We start from the raw sequence: 13542 nt of genomic DNA, 5'->3' as shown, positions 1-13542 counted from the left end.
GCGGGAAGTCTAGAATCTTCTCTGTCTCTGGTTTCAAAATAAAGTATGAGGAAGAACAAAATATGAACCATGAACATGTTTACCAAAAGAAGAAATTATTCTTTTATGTTTAATCAAGTATACAGGTATAATGGAATAAGAAAGACAATAGAAATGAGAAATTGACAAAAACTGACTTTTTAGTTTATGCTTGAAAATTTTTGTGTGTTCAAATTCATCCACCAATTCACCAATTCATTCTTTGTGCCCTTTATCGTCACGAGGATTACAGTTGTGCTAGAACCTAGCATAGGTGACTTTAAGTGAGGCGAGGCACACCAGTGTATTTCCAAAGTTTGTTTTACCAGGATTAAATGTGATTAAGCATGTGAGACAGATACGTTACATCTTAATTTTTGTTTTACTTTCTCTATATCAAACACCACAGGTGACTTTGGCAAAACATAGACAGACATATACTTTTCATCGAGACAACTAAAGTACTCTTAGCTCATCAACAAGCCACTAATAATTACAGTAGTTGTTCTTCACAAAAAATAAGAATATATAGAATAAAGATTACAGCATTGCAATGTAGGTTCTATTCAGCATTGGCATTAAGTCAGCAGGTTACACGATGTGGTTGTTTTAAATATACAAGTTTGAATTGTCTTTGTTTAGTTTGACAGTAGATACTAACTGGAATGACGTTGAACAGTGTGAAGCTTGTTTTGTCACTGTTTACCAAAGTATCACAATATATTTTGATGTTCCGGCACTGTGTATTAGGTATTTTAAGAAGTAGTTTCCGATGTCTAATGTGGATAATGAACTATATAATGTGAGGAAATCCTCTGAACTTATTTAAGCACTCTTGCAGAAATCATGATGAAATCTGTCACTGTTTATTTTGTGAGTCATTTGGCACAATGTTTTGAGAGCAATGCAGAGCAGGCATTTTGTCACTCCTCCCTCCTCGCAATGCTGGTCTGCTTATTTAGATGTCAATCTTTTGTCTTCTTTGTGCTGGCAGGACCGGTCTTTCCGGGCCTTGGTAACCTCATGTATACGGAGATCACCTGAGCCCTTGGTTGCCATGGAATCAACGTGAGGTAAACGTGTAAGCGACTAAGTGAAACGGAGTCAAATGCATAAAACTGTAATACACAACGGATTGAATTTTTCCATGAAATTGTGACAGACTCACCAAGGCCTAAGGAGTCCATCCTGGCTCTTGACCCATCTTTATCATATTTTAAAAGACAATTATATTCCTTCGTATGAAGACAGTTGATGTTTGACACAAAGTACACATTATGGAATAGGAGAGCACCCCTTTAATGGGATAGAGAAAAGAAAGTAGAGTAAAAAGGGAAGGAAAAATGCAATGGGGAATTACAACACAGTGAGAGGGTGTGGGCACCACCATAGGAGGAAATGATCCGCTTCATCCTCCCAGCATGCATTTAGGTGGAAGGTGTCTTATGTTCCACATGCGATGTAAATGATTCGACCATGATTCAGAACACTTCTCCTCCCTTATCATTCTCTGATGAATCTTTATAGCTGTCCGTCCCCAAGCGGTGGTAATAAGAGTGTTTAAGGGAGGAGACTTTGTCCCCTGTGGGATGGCTGCTGTGGGAAACAGGCCATGATCAATGATTAAACTGAATGGAACCATAAAATAAAACATCATACACTCTGCTCAGAGCTAATTATTTTAAGATCACATCACTTTGTTTTGACACTGTGAAAATTCTGACTATTCTGACTCCAGCCAAAGACAGATTGATACAGTATATATGATGTGAAATATTAATACTGTATAATATCTCTGCTGTAATTCATTTGACAATTACATTATTTTTTATGTACCATTATAACCAATAAAAGACATTTTGCCACTTGCTGTCGACTGAAAATTACATCACTCAATTCAAGTCTCAGGTAACAACCAAACATAGCGTAGCCTACAAACATCACATGATCAAATCTAGACAAATACCTGTTGTGTTAATTGGTTATCCAAACATTGAACACAGACATTTATTATTAATTGTTTTACTTATTTTGATTGCTAAATATGTTGTACACTCAATATCTTAAAAAATAAAAAAAACTATATGCCACTTGCTGTCAACTGAAAATTGTGATCTAATTTTCAGTTAACAGCAAGTGGCATATAGTTTTTTATTTCTTTTTTTTTAAAGATAGCAGTGTGATAGATAGAAGTGTACAACATATTTAGCAAACAAAATAAGTAAAATAATTACTAATAAAATAATATAATTACATTACTTATAGACAAAATATTAACTTTTTATAACTGAAAACCATTTAATAAAAAAAGTGTCCCTTTAAAGTAAAAACATGCAAGAGATCTGAATGCAAAGTAAACCACACGGGTGTCAAACTCCAGGCCCGGGGGCCCACCACATCATGTTATATAGCCCACGAAATGCTGATTTGACTTCAACCTTTTGGCTAAAATACCAAACTTGCAAGTTATCTTCAAGTTTTAAATTTAATTTGACTTCACAGTCATACTGGCCCTCTCACATAAACTATAACTACGATGTGGCCCACAATAAAAATGAGTTTGACACCACCGCGTCTCTCAACAACCAGCTTTTTCAAGCTACTATATTTTGAGAACAATCATAGCTTGGCTTGCAAACATTTAGTGACCAAACTCAAAAAACAGGTGAGCCATGATTATCTACCTAATCTTTGAGCACATGTAATGTTATTTTCAGTAAACAGCATTTGGCAAAAGTTATTTAAAAGTTATTTATTGCACAGAATGTTTTATTATAAAAATAAATGAAACGATTAAAAATTAAAACAATTTGATTAATTATAGTCAAAATATTAACTTTTTGCAGCTGAAAATAAGGCCGATGGAGTCAAACTCACAGCAACTGCCAGAAAGCTGCAAACACATAAATGAGCAAGCAAACCAAAATAAGAAAATAAAATCAGCTTAAAAAAAAAAAATGCAATCACGAAAACGAAACCACAGCAAATTAGCTTATTAAACACATGCAAAAGTAAACTCCAAAGACACTGAGATTAAAACAAAAAATGAAAATAGATTTTAAAAAGTTACAAAAATAAAAGATGCAATCATACCTCAAGTCTTTGTTTCTGAATCTTTAATTTAGTTCTCTCATATTTCATCCATCTATCCTACAGCCGCTTATCCTTATAAGGTTGCGAGCCAATTGCAGTACTGTATTATGTAAAAAAAAAAAAAAAAAAGAGAAAAAAAGTGCAATATCCTCATATACTTAACACAACTCCACTCTCCAGTCAGTGCGCTATTTTAGCACTAGATGTCAGTAATGTCTAAGGTATTTGTTACCATGCCTACTTTTCCGCCCCTGTAGTGTATGACTTTTTTAAACTGACATAATTTCTCTTTAAAATGCTTTAACGATTTCTTTTTTTAAAGAACAATTAACAACAAAAATATATACAAGCAATCGGACACCTGCGATAAGAAAAACATCACAAAACATCGTATAAAAATAACATTGTAACATTTAATAACTTTATAATTTTGTGAGACAGCCTTCACAAATAAGAATACATGTCAATGATCTTTTCCACTTTTTGTTCAAAACACATGTGTGATTTCTTTATGACGTCACTTCCGCTGAGTTATGTCAATTTGCAGCATATTTTCTTGTTACAGCTGTTTTCATTTTAGTACGTTTTTCATGTTTTATGTGATTTCATCTCTCACTTTTTGCATTGTTTTCCTTTTAGTGCTTTTTCATTTTTGTTTGCAACCGCTTTAATCAAGATTCCCTTGTTTTATTTGAAGGTTTGATTCCGCATTACTGAGCCCCCCTGGAGCCTGAGTATAAAAAAAAAAAAATGCACTTATCCTTACCCCTAAATGACTAATCCCTACCTTCAGTTTAGCAAACCGTATCCTGAGTTTACTGTAAACGCTGTATTGAAGGGAGGTGTTCCAGTGTGATGACGTGAGGCGGGGCGCAGAGAGGGAGCATTCGGCGTGAGTGCAGAAAAAACGAGTGTCGGTTGTTCCGTTCCCAAAGAAGTAGCAGTTCTGTGTTTCGTTCCCGTCTAACGAAAAGTCTTTGGAACATATCACGCAAAAGACGCAACATTACTAATATTTAAGTAAAAAATAACATTTGTAAAATGTCAATCATATGGTTAAATCAAAACATTTTCCAATTCAAATTGTTTTTCATCAAACCCTTAGTTTAAATTGATTCCGGTTTTAAATCCCGGTCTTTTGGAATCAACATTTAGAGAGAGATTTACTTAAAAAAAAAGAGGTCTCTCTCAAACAATTAACTCATTCACTGCCAGCCATTTTACAGCATTTTGATATTTGCAAAACTCATTATATTGTGCTAAATGATTATATAAACATCAAATCCATTAAATGAAAGTCTAGACTCTCTTCCTTCTTCATTTCCCCCATCTTTTAGAATCATTTATAGAAATAGGTAGGTTTACAAACTTGAGCTGTTTCTCCCAGTGGATTCTCAAACTTTGTTGATCACATGTCCAAAATGGGGCTTGGTATCGTCTAATGGTATTTGTGCATCAGTAAAGCTGTTTCCACATAAGAGATTTACAATGCAGTGCATTGGACAACAAAATAAATATCTCTGAAAGGCAATTTAATATTACTCACAAAAGTGTAGCAATATTAGGTTGAATTTTAAGATTAATTTAAAAAATAACCCGGATGCCACCCCTCAGATGGATGCCAAGGGGTACCCACCCTGTCTTTTCCCCACCCTTTTATATGCTCCCGCAAATATACTAAGAGCTTTGTCTTTTTATGGAGAGTCTACACGGTTCCTTTTCATTCTCCTGGCAAAATGCAATTATAAAAAAAACAAAACACATATCTTGCAAAGTCTCATTCAACCCATCCATCAATTTTCTTCCGCTTCTCCGGGGTCGGGTCGCGGGGGCAGCTGCCTCAGCAGGGAAGTCCAGACTTCCCTCTCCCTGGCCACTTCATCCAGCTCCACGGGGGGAATCCCCAGGCGTTCCCAGGCCCTCATTCAACCCTATGGGATATTTTCCAGCTGAGACTTTCATGTCATTGCATCTTTTCATCCTTTACCTATAACCACTTCTCCTCACTAGGGTCGCAGGCTTGCATGTGCCTATCTCAGTTGTCTTCGGACAGTAACCGGGGGAGATCTGAACTGGTTGCCAGCCAATTGCAGGGCACGCAGAGACCAACAGCTATTCACGCACCCAATCACACCTAAGGACAATTTAGAGTGTTTAATACACCTGCCATGTATGCTTTTGTAGTGTAGGAAGAAGCCAGAGTGCCTGGAGAGAACACACATGGGTACAGGGAGAAGATGCAAACTCCACACAGGAAGACCGGAGCGAGCTGTAATTGAACTCAGGGTTCTAACTGTGAGGCTAACCCAGTACCCAAGGCCCCCAAAGGAAAGGCGAAAGAGAACCCCGGTGAGTGTAAATAAGATCTTTTTAATGCAGTATTAACAAAAGACAAACGCAAAATAAATAAACTTTCAACAAATGTTAACTTTAAATCCAAAATGTTAACTTTCAAGCTTGTTCCTTGGGGTCATCTGTGTCCCTCTCCACTATTTGAGAAGGACTGTGCAAACCCATCTTCCACTAAGTCACCCACTTGTACTTACTGCACTTTACTTTTCAAAATATGTTATCTTCTATACTTAAAACATATTTTTAATGGCTCTTGTTCAAGCTTAACCTGAAACCTGTTTTTTAACTGAACTGAAGCAGGTTTCTTCTCACCTGCTAAATTAGAATAGCAAACATGACACCTTTGTATTTATTTATTGCAATGTCACATTTACTGGAAAGTCGAGACACCTTTCCCCAGTCTTGTAATTTGTCACTAAAATAAAGAAAAGCTACTTCAAATATTGACACTAGCTGTCATGTTACTAGTGCAACTGAGTGTTCAGTGAAATGTCAGTGAAAAGTTGATCACAATCAACACTAGTGTTAAACTGTTTTAATGTCGATTGATTTTTCCCCCCATAAAATATAATGACCAGTAAATTAATTTAATCTCAGGATCAAACTGTTTCGATCATAAAATTTAGTGTTTGTGTGTGTTTGTGCATTCAATTTCCTATGAAGGAAAGTGAACTGCTCCAAACGATGTGACACAGTTACATCTTATTAATCGCTTGCATAATTGTGGTAATAGAGTGGCTCAAGTCTTAAACGTCACATAATGCATCTGTATATTCATCTTCCATGTACTGGCACCTATCCCAGCTGGGCAAGAGGGAGGGTAAAGTCAAGACATCATTTTAAACCAAAAGATAGTTTGGAGTCTTTAATTACCTTTGGGTGCTTTAAAACAACATATTTAAAAAAAAAAATCAATTATTGCAATGTTGTCAGGTACAAGTGTAATCATCCAGAAAAAGCAGCTCGGGGGCCGTGTGGCCTGGGGCTGACACACCTCCCAAAAGGAAGGAAGGAAGGGAAAGAGAGGAAGAAGGAAGGAAGGGAGGAAATCGTCCTCTCTCACAACCTTGCAACGTTATAAACTTCAATTCTAAATTAAGTCCCGCCTTTCAATGTCGACATACTCTTCTCCATTCGCGTAGGGATATGTCAGTAAAGCAGCTAGGCCGTGACGTCATGGGGAGAGGAGTGGATGGCGAGGAGGGGCGCTAATCCAACCAGGAAAAAAAAAACACTAGGAACGAGGACTTGCATAATTTGACTGTCAGTATTCGACACTTTGAGGTCTTTTTTTTTCTCACCGAGCGAGCGTTTGGACAGTGCGCGGTTCCAAGTGATGAAGTTCCTACCGGCAGTTTGTGCGTTTTTCCCCCCGCTGCAATTCCAGGGATGGATACCTCAAGCTAACGTAGCTCGCTAACTGGTTAGCTCCACCATTTAGCCACCTTTCACTCCCAATAACTTGAACCCATTGGTCATTTTCCCAAGTTGGGATTTTTTTTTCCAATGTGCAAGTCGAGTTTTTGGCGAAGTGGGCTCATCGACGTTTGCGTGCGGTAGATGGACGGGCTGACAGGCGGCGGTTGCTACCACTGTGCGGGCGTAAAGTGTCGGTGCGGCTAAGTTCGCGGGAGGGCTCCGACAAATGAAGCAGGGGCGACTAGCAGTGTCCAGCTGTCTCGTGGACACGAGTTTTTAATTTTTTTTTTTTAAAGGCTTTTACTTCTACGTAGTTAAGCTTCGGGAGTGAGAAGCCGCCTAGGAATGATTTAAAAGGTGTTGACATACCGGGAATCCCATTAATGAACACCTCCACGTTAGCTAGATGATTTTGGTTTATTTATTCTTTTCTTTGTAATAAGAAACTTGTTTTTTGCACCCTTCAAGACATTGCCTGTTCCCCTGTTATCTACTGGCATTTTTCCCCTTGCAACCTCCGAATTTGCATACGACTTAAGCGTTAAGCTGTCAAATATTTGTCACCGGTAACGAGCAAAGAAAGTAGCGAGATTCCATTCAAGTGAACGGGATCCATTGACTTGAGCTTCAAGAGCCTTTTCCGAGCCCCCCGCCCCCCTCCGTTTGTCAGGCAGGGCTTTTCTGGCTCATGCGGTGATGACTCTTGACTCCATGATGGCTTGTTGCCTGAGTGAAGAGGCGAAAGAGTCCAAACGGATCAACTCGGAGATCGAAAAGCAACTGCGGCGGGACAAACGCGACGCCAGGAGGGAGCTGAAGCTCCTTCTGCTGGGTGAGCATAGTAATCTTTCTACATTTAGTAACAGAGAATCAATTTTCATGTCATGGTATGCAAAACATTGCACACACTTGTCAAAGTGGCATGCTTTTGACTGGCTTGTTAATATGCAAATCTATGGTGTGTTGTGGTCACAGTATGCAGATAAGAGCTGCTTGACCTCACCGTTTAGTCATCTAGTTGATACGGTTGAATAAGAATCGGAAGACATTTTTTTAGCTGTCTTGCCTATTTGACTGAACTGGATGCAGAGTGTAGTCATTTGTCATCTTGCATCTCCATGACTGCTAGCGAATTGCCAACGTTTCTATACGAACAATGTACTTTAATTACTAGGGTTGTGCCAAAAAATCGATTCACCTTCTCATTTACTCGGATTCGGAATCGATTTAAAACGTTCCAAAATTTATGTTAAAAAAAACTTAACACAAATCTGCTTCAGTCAAAGGTCCACTATGTCATGACGTCACCATGCAACTGTTGGGGAAGTCAAGCTTGCGAGACAGGAGACACAAACACAAATGATGGAGGAAATTCAACCGTCCCATCCTCGTTAAAAGCAAAGATTTATGCATTCACAGTATTATGAGAAATTTGGCCAACAGCGGAGCCAAGTTACGCTATATCACCTTGAAGGTTTTTCAACTGAGACAGCTGCACCACTGCTTTTCAAAGAGATTTTCCAGTCCCTTGACCGAAACGACCAGTGCTAGTAACTTGTGATGCATGGCCACCGAGTGCAGTGCTGTCTTTTCGGGTTTTGCAAACTTCTGTGAGCATGAAACCACGTAGCCGTAATTGTGAATGCGACATTTCACTCTGTTGATAATGAACGGGGCTTGACCATCAGTGATTTTGTGATTGTGACTGATAATGCCCCTGATATGCTCTCAGGTACACAGATTAACAACCTGGCACATGTTTCATGCTTTGTCCATACCCGCAAAGTTATGTATCTGCTTCTTTGTAAAAGTTACTTTTCATTTAGCTTTTCTCAAAGGTACTGAGAACTATTCATATTTTTCATTTTTGCAGCAGTTTTCACATATTTCCTTTGAATTGGCAAGGTATCTTGTTCTACCTCATTTTATTATAAGATACGCTTGTTTAATCTTATTTTCTACAATAAAAGATACACAATTTACGGCTATCTTCAAAGAGTAGCAGTTGTTCACATGCCACAAAGGTGTGGAGCTGCTTAACACAGCTTGTTTGCTGCTGCAGTGCACTGACTAACACATATTATCTGAAGTCCTTGCTCCTGGGTAGCAAGCTAATTTAGCGCCAAACGTTGAAGAAATGACTTCCGGGAGTAAGGGCAACAAAATGATGACAAAGCAATGCTTGCTTTTTTTTTTTTTTTTTAACATTTTCGGATGATGATCCCAAAATTGCTTTGCCTGAGGTTGCCATTTTGGCCCCCAAAAAGTTATAACGTTCAATCCAAACAGTGGCGGTGAGGATTTAGGAGCAGTGGGCCCCTGTTGCTAAAATTAATGTAGCGGAAATACTGAACCCAGTTAGCTCCCACTTGAAGGCCCAGGTACCAAATGCATGACCGGACACTGGTTTAATCAAATCATGTTATTCCATCTCATAGGTTGGTAGGTAATCTCTGGTAGAATGGTGTTCAATAAGGTGACCCACTGCAAGCATGTTATTCATTCACAAATTACATTTTTATACTTCAAATTTAATGACAAATCACCTGGCAAATTGAAGGAAACGGATGTAACCCCTCTCAAACATGAGCCTCATAATTCACATACCATCTTGGATTAAAGCATAGTCTACACCATGGGTGTCAAACTCGTTTTAACTTGCGAGCCGCAAAGAGGAAAATCTATACTCAAGTGGGCCGGACCAATAAAATCATGGTATATATTTATAAAACTTTAAACAACAACTTGAAATTTATTACTCTATTTTTTTTTAATACTGTCAAATAGTACAAGCACAACATAAGTATTCATCATAAAACAATAATATTAATCGTAAAATATTTCAAGTTTTTCATTTATTGAAAAAAAATCAGCTAATTTTTATACTTTACATTACAAAATCATCCCGTGGGCCGCATGTTTGCCACTGATCTACATGTAGTTGAGGTTCTTGCAACAGGGTGGTAAATATCTAGCAAGCATAAAGAGGAGATTTGCGTCATCACTCTACACTATTTCAGGTCAACGACGCTGACACCAGTGACATTAAGAGCCCGAAGTTCTTTCCGATTGGACAGAATTTGGCAACGCAACTGCCACCGAGTGGTTTGGCATGCTTGTTAATGAATGAAACCGCATTATACGAATTTGTGTTCCAGCAGTTTTTTTTCCCCCCTTCCAATAAACAAAGCCATGTGGACGAAGGTTTTTTCACACACTAAGGGGAGCGAGGAGAATAAGTGGGTTTAATTAACACTGGCCACGTGACAACGCCTGGAACTCCAGTGCTGACACTTTGTTCTCAATAATGACGTGGCCTTCCATTGTTCATGTATGAAATACCAAGCAATATTTCAATTGCTCATAGTCATAGTTATTTGTACAGCTAATATAAAGTTTGTCTTCGCTGCAGAATTTGCACAAGCTGCAACATGGGGGAAAAAAATCATTCAATTATGTCGAGTTCTCCTGTCATCTTTGAAGTGTAAATGCAACAATATGTGCAGACGCTAATGAAACAAGACACACTTTATAGCCTTCAATTATGTATCATTTTGTCTTGTTAAAAGTCGGTGGAACAAAGACAGCCTTAGTTGCAAGTTGCAAATGTGGTCATGCGGTGGATGCAACCACCCTTTCACACAGATCTTGCGGAGCTGCTGCATCAGTCATATCGTTCAAAGAGCCACACGTTTTATTTTGCCAGCATATTATTCAATACAGTGTCAGGTTAAAACAAGCTCACTCTGGGATAAGAACAAAGGAGTTATTTGATTTGGTTTTATGGGAAATGGGGAAATAATAATTAAAAAAAAAAACTTTCTGGTCAATGGTAATGTGAATCCAAAAAAAAATGCATCAAAATACATTGTTTGCCTTTAAGATTTACATTCCGCACGGTATAGATATGCTGAGCAGATGCATCATTCAAATATCATGCATATCGTGTTGCTCAAACAGGTTGCTCGATGTGGGTTATTGAGTGTTTGTTGTTGGGGCCAACCTACATATACCCATAATGCCTTCCAGTAATTCTAGCACCTATGATAATTGTGTTTAACCCTTGTACACACACTTTGCAAACTATACACATTGCATTTTTTTCCCATAATTTTGTAAATGCTTTTTAAGGTGTAATAATTCAAGTTATGTATGAATATTTTTTTTTCCTTCAACCACTCAAATTGTTCAATGGCATCAGTTCTGTCCATACAGATGTAGGTTCAATTTATTAACACCTGCTAAAAATTGAAAAGTGGTATGGTCTGTCTTTGGGTAGTCTGTGACGTGACAATGAAACTTTAAGACATAGCCATTAACTGGCCTCTACCGCCACCGCCTGTCTGGAGGTGAAACACAGGTCAACAAAGAATTTTCTATTTGCTGACATAGTTTGACCGCCACTCAATAGAATGTTGCAAAAATCGCAGGAATATCAATGAATTAAATCCTATTAAAATGCCTCTCAAATGTTAATTATAATGGTTTTATATGGTCCAAAATTTGGACATTGATTATTTTTTAACACAAAATCTTGCACATCCAGCTGCAATCACGTAAAAATGTCAATCGTTGCATTTTGAAATTTTACGTTTGAATCATCTGATGTAAATTTCAGCACCCTAGTGTTTTTTTCTCACCGCTTCTTTTATATCATAAAAAAAATCAAAGCAATTTCCATAATTTGCAACATAATGCCACAAGGGTTTATCATGGTTTCCAATATTACCAGCTGCTGAAGTCAACACGAACCTTTGATGAGCATTAGACTTGAATATAATTTGCGGGTAAAATAAACCAACCAAAGATTTGTGAGCAATTGGTTTCATGTTTAGATATTTTTGAATGCCGCATTCTCTATTTGCATTCTCAAATGTCTGAGCCAGTCCGCGAAAAATGTCAGTTCGCAGCATGGTAATAGTGTGTTCATAAGACGTGCACTATTTGTCTGGCAGCTCTGTTGATTGAGCAAACACATATTGACACACCCTAAACTTTCAGCAGATATGTGTCAGACTGCAAGACTGCTAGCTGCTCTGGCTATTGCTTTTTTACTGTATATGTACTGTATTGTGGCTCTAAAAACTTCCCCTTCAATTGCCAGGTCTTTGTGATTAAAACCAACAAGACCAAGATAAATAATATAAAAACTTTTCCACCTTTAATTTGACCTACAATCTATACAACTGTTTACAAAAAATCTTTTTGATGAAATGCAAAAAAAGGGTTCAAAAGTCATATTAGTTCAATGCCACCTCTCCCGGTTAAAATGAATTTTTGACGTACATAGTCAGGAATGGGGGCCAGCCCACACCTGCCACCATTTAAATTGCCTATGTCCAACCTCAAATGCATTCCCAACAATTCTCATGGACATTTCCTGCCCTTTTTCTTCTGTCAAGTTGAATGCGTTTTTCTGGCAATGAGCTGCTGTGTTTTGCACAATATACATAATGCAAGTACAACCAAAAAGTTCAATTGTGGGTTTATCATACATAACAAAGTTTCCCAAACACATAGCCTATCATTTTTTCCCCCAAATAAGGAATTTCAACCACTTTTCAACATGTGTTTTAATTTGGAAAACAATAACCAACATTTTTGCTGATTTTCTATGGATGGTATGGACCAAACCCATAAGAATCGCAATTCACATTTGTACATTTTCTCTCCAAACAATTTGAGATAATGGATTTAAATTAGGGCAGCACGGTAGATAAATGGTTAGCACGTACGCCTCACAGTTTAGTGGTCGTGCGTTTTATTCAGACTGCCTTTCCTGTGTGGAGTTTGCCTGTTCTCCCCATGGCTGCGTTGGTTGTGTCTGGCTACTCCTCCCCCATACTCCAAACAGTTGTCTATGTGTGCCCTGTGATTGGCTAGCAGCCAGTTCAGGGTGTGCATCGCCTACTGCCCAAAGACAACGGAAATGAGCCCCAGCCAACCGTAGTGAGGATAAGTGATAAGAAAATGGTTGGATTGAAATTAAAACCTTTTTTTAAATCGGATTTGTCATTATTTAAAGCTCTAAAAACGAGTCCAGAAAAAAAGTAATCCGAGAATGAAATGACTTGGTAAATCAACTTTCACTTATGTTTCGTTTTTCTACCTTTGGTGCTCAAAGCGCTTTATACTAACTAGTCATTTACGTACAGATGATGCAGCATCAGGAGAAATTGGGTGTTCATTGTCTTGCTCAAGGACACTTTGACATGGTCACAATAGTGGGCTAAGATTTCTTTGGGAATAATCAGAGAGGCATTTTAAACGCTGGCAAGTATGTGCTGACTTTAAATGTGACAAGTAAATGCTGAATACAGCCACATCCCACTTATAAGGTGTTGTACGCACTTGTGCAACTGCCTGTAAGTTATTTCACTTCTCAAATATTGAGAACATTTTAATTCAGTTGGACAGGTTAAAGGTGGCATTAGTGGTAGGAACAACTTTGAAAATGTATCTTTTTTTTTTTTTTTAACAAAAACCTGGCATTTGAACTGGAGTGTGTAGACTTTTATGTCCACTGTATGCATGTGTCATTCATTCAAATCTCAAGTTATCACTAGGAACCTGGCTAGTGATATGTCTTTAATAAGAATAGCTTGCAACTGCACCTTTTTCTGTATTTCATAAATTCCACTTCATTGAAGTTGTTTCTAT

The 13542-nt window shown here is 38.0% G+C and overlaps 1 protein-coding gene and 1 long non-coding RNA gene across 4 annotated transcripts in view; one reads left to right on the top strand and one right to left on the bottom strand.

Annotated features, from left to right (window-relative positions):
* Window positions 1-862: 862 nt before the first annotated feature.
* LOC148417357 (uncharacterized) lies at window positions 863-4028 on the bottom strand. Its single transcript, XR_015866913.1, has 3 exons — window positions 3899-4028; window positions 1187-1614; window positions 863-1065 (listed from the first exon to the last, which is right to left on the bottom strand). It is a non-coding gene; the product is annotated as an uncharacterized LOC148417357 (long non-coding RNA).
* Window positions 4029-6663: 2635 nt separating this feature from the next.
* Window positions 6664-13542, top strand: part of LOC148417356 (guanine nucleotide-binding protein subunit alpha-11) — a 29545-nt gene continuing 22666 nt past the window's right edge. For all 3 annotated transcript variants that reach the window (XM_088424869.1, XM_088424870.1, XM_088424868.1), the window contains exon 1: window positions 6664-7714. In XM_088424869.1, the coding sequence (XP_088280995.1) occupies window positions 7579-7714 (136 nt within the window). In that variant the 5' untranslated portion in view covers window positions 6664-7578. The remainder of the gene's footprint in view (window positions 7715-13542) is intronic.

This window comes from Hippichthys cyanospilos, chromosome 10 (assembly GCF_059441005.1).
Source record: "Hippichthys cyanospilos isolate Australia breed blue-spotted pipefish chromosome 10, RoL_Hcya_1.0, whole genome shotgun sequence".
Lineage (NCBI taxonomy): Eukaryota > Metazoa > Chordata > Actinopteri > Syngnathiformes > Syngnathidae > Hippichthys > Hippichthys cyanospilos.
Note: the sequence above shows the minus strand (reverse complement) of the source record. Positions and strands in the feature narration are given on the sequence as shown.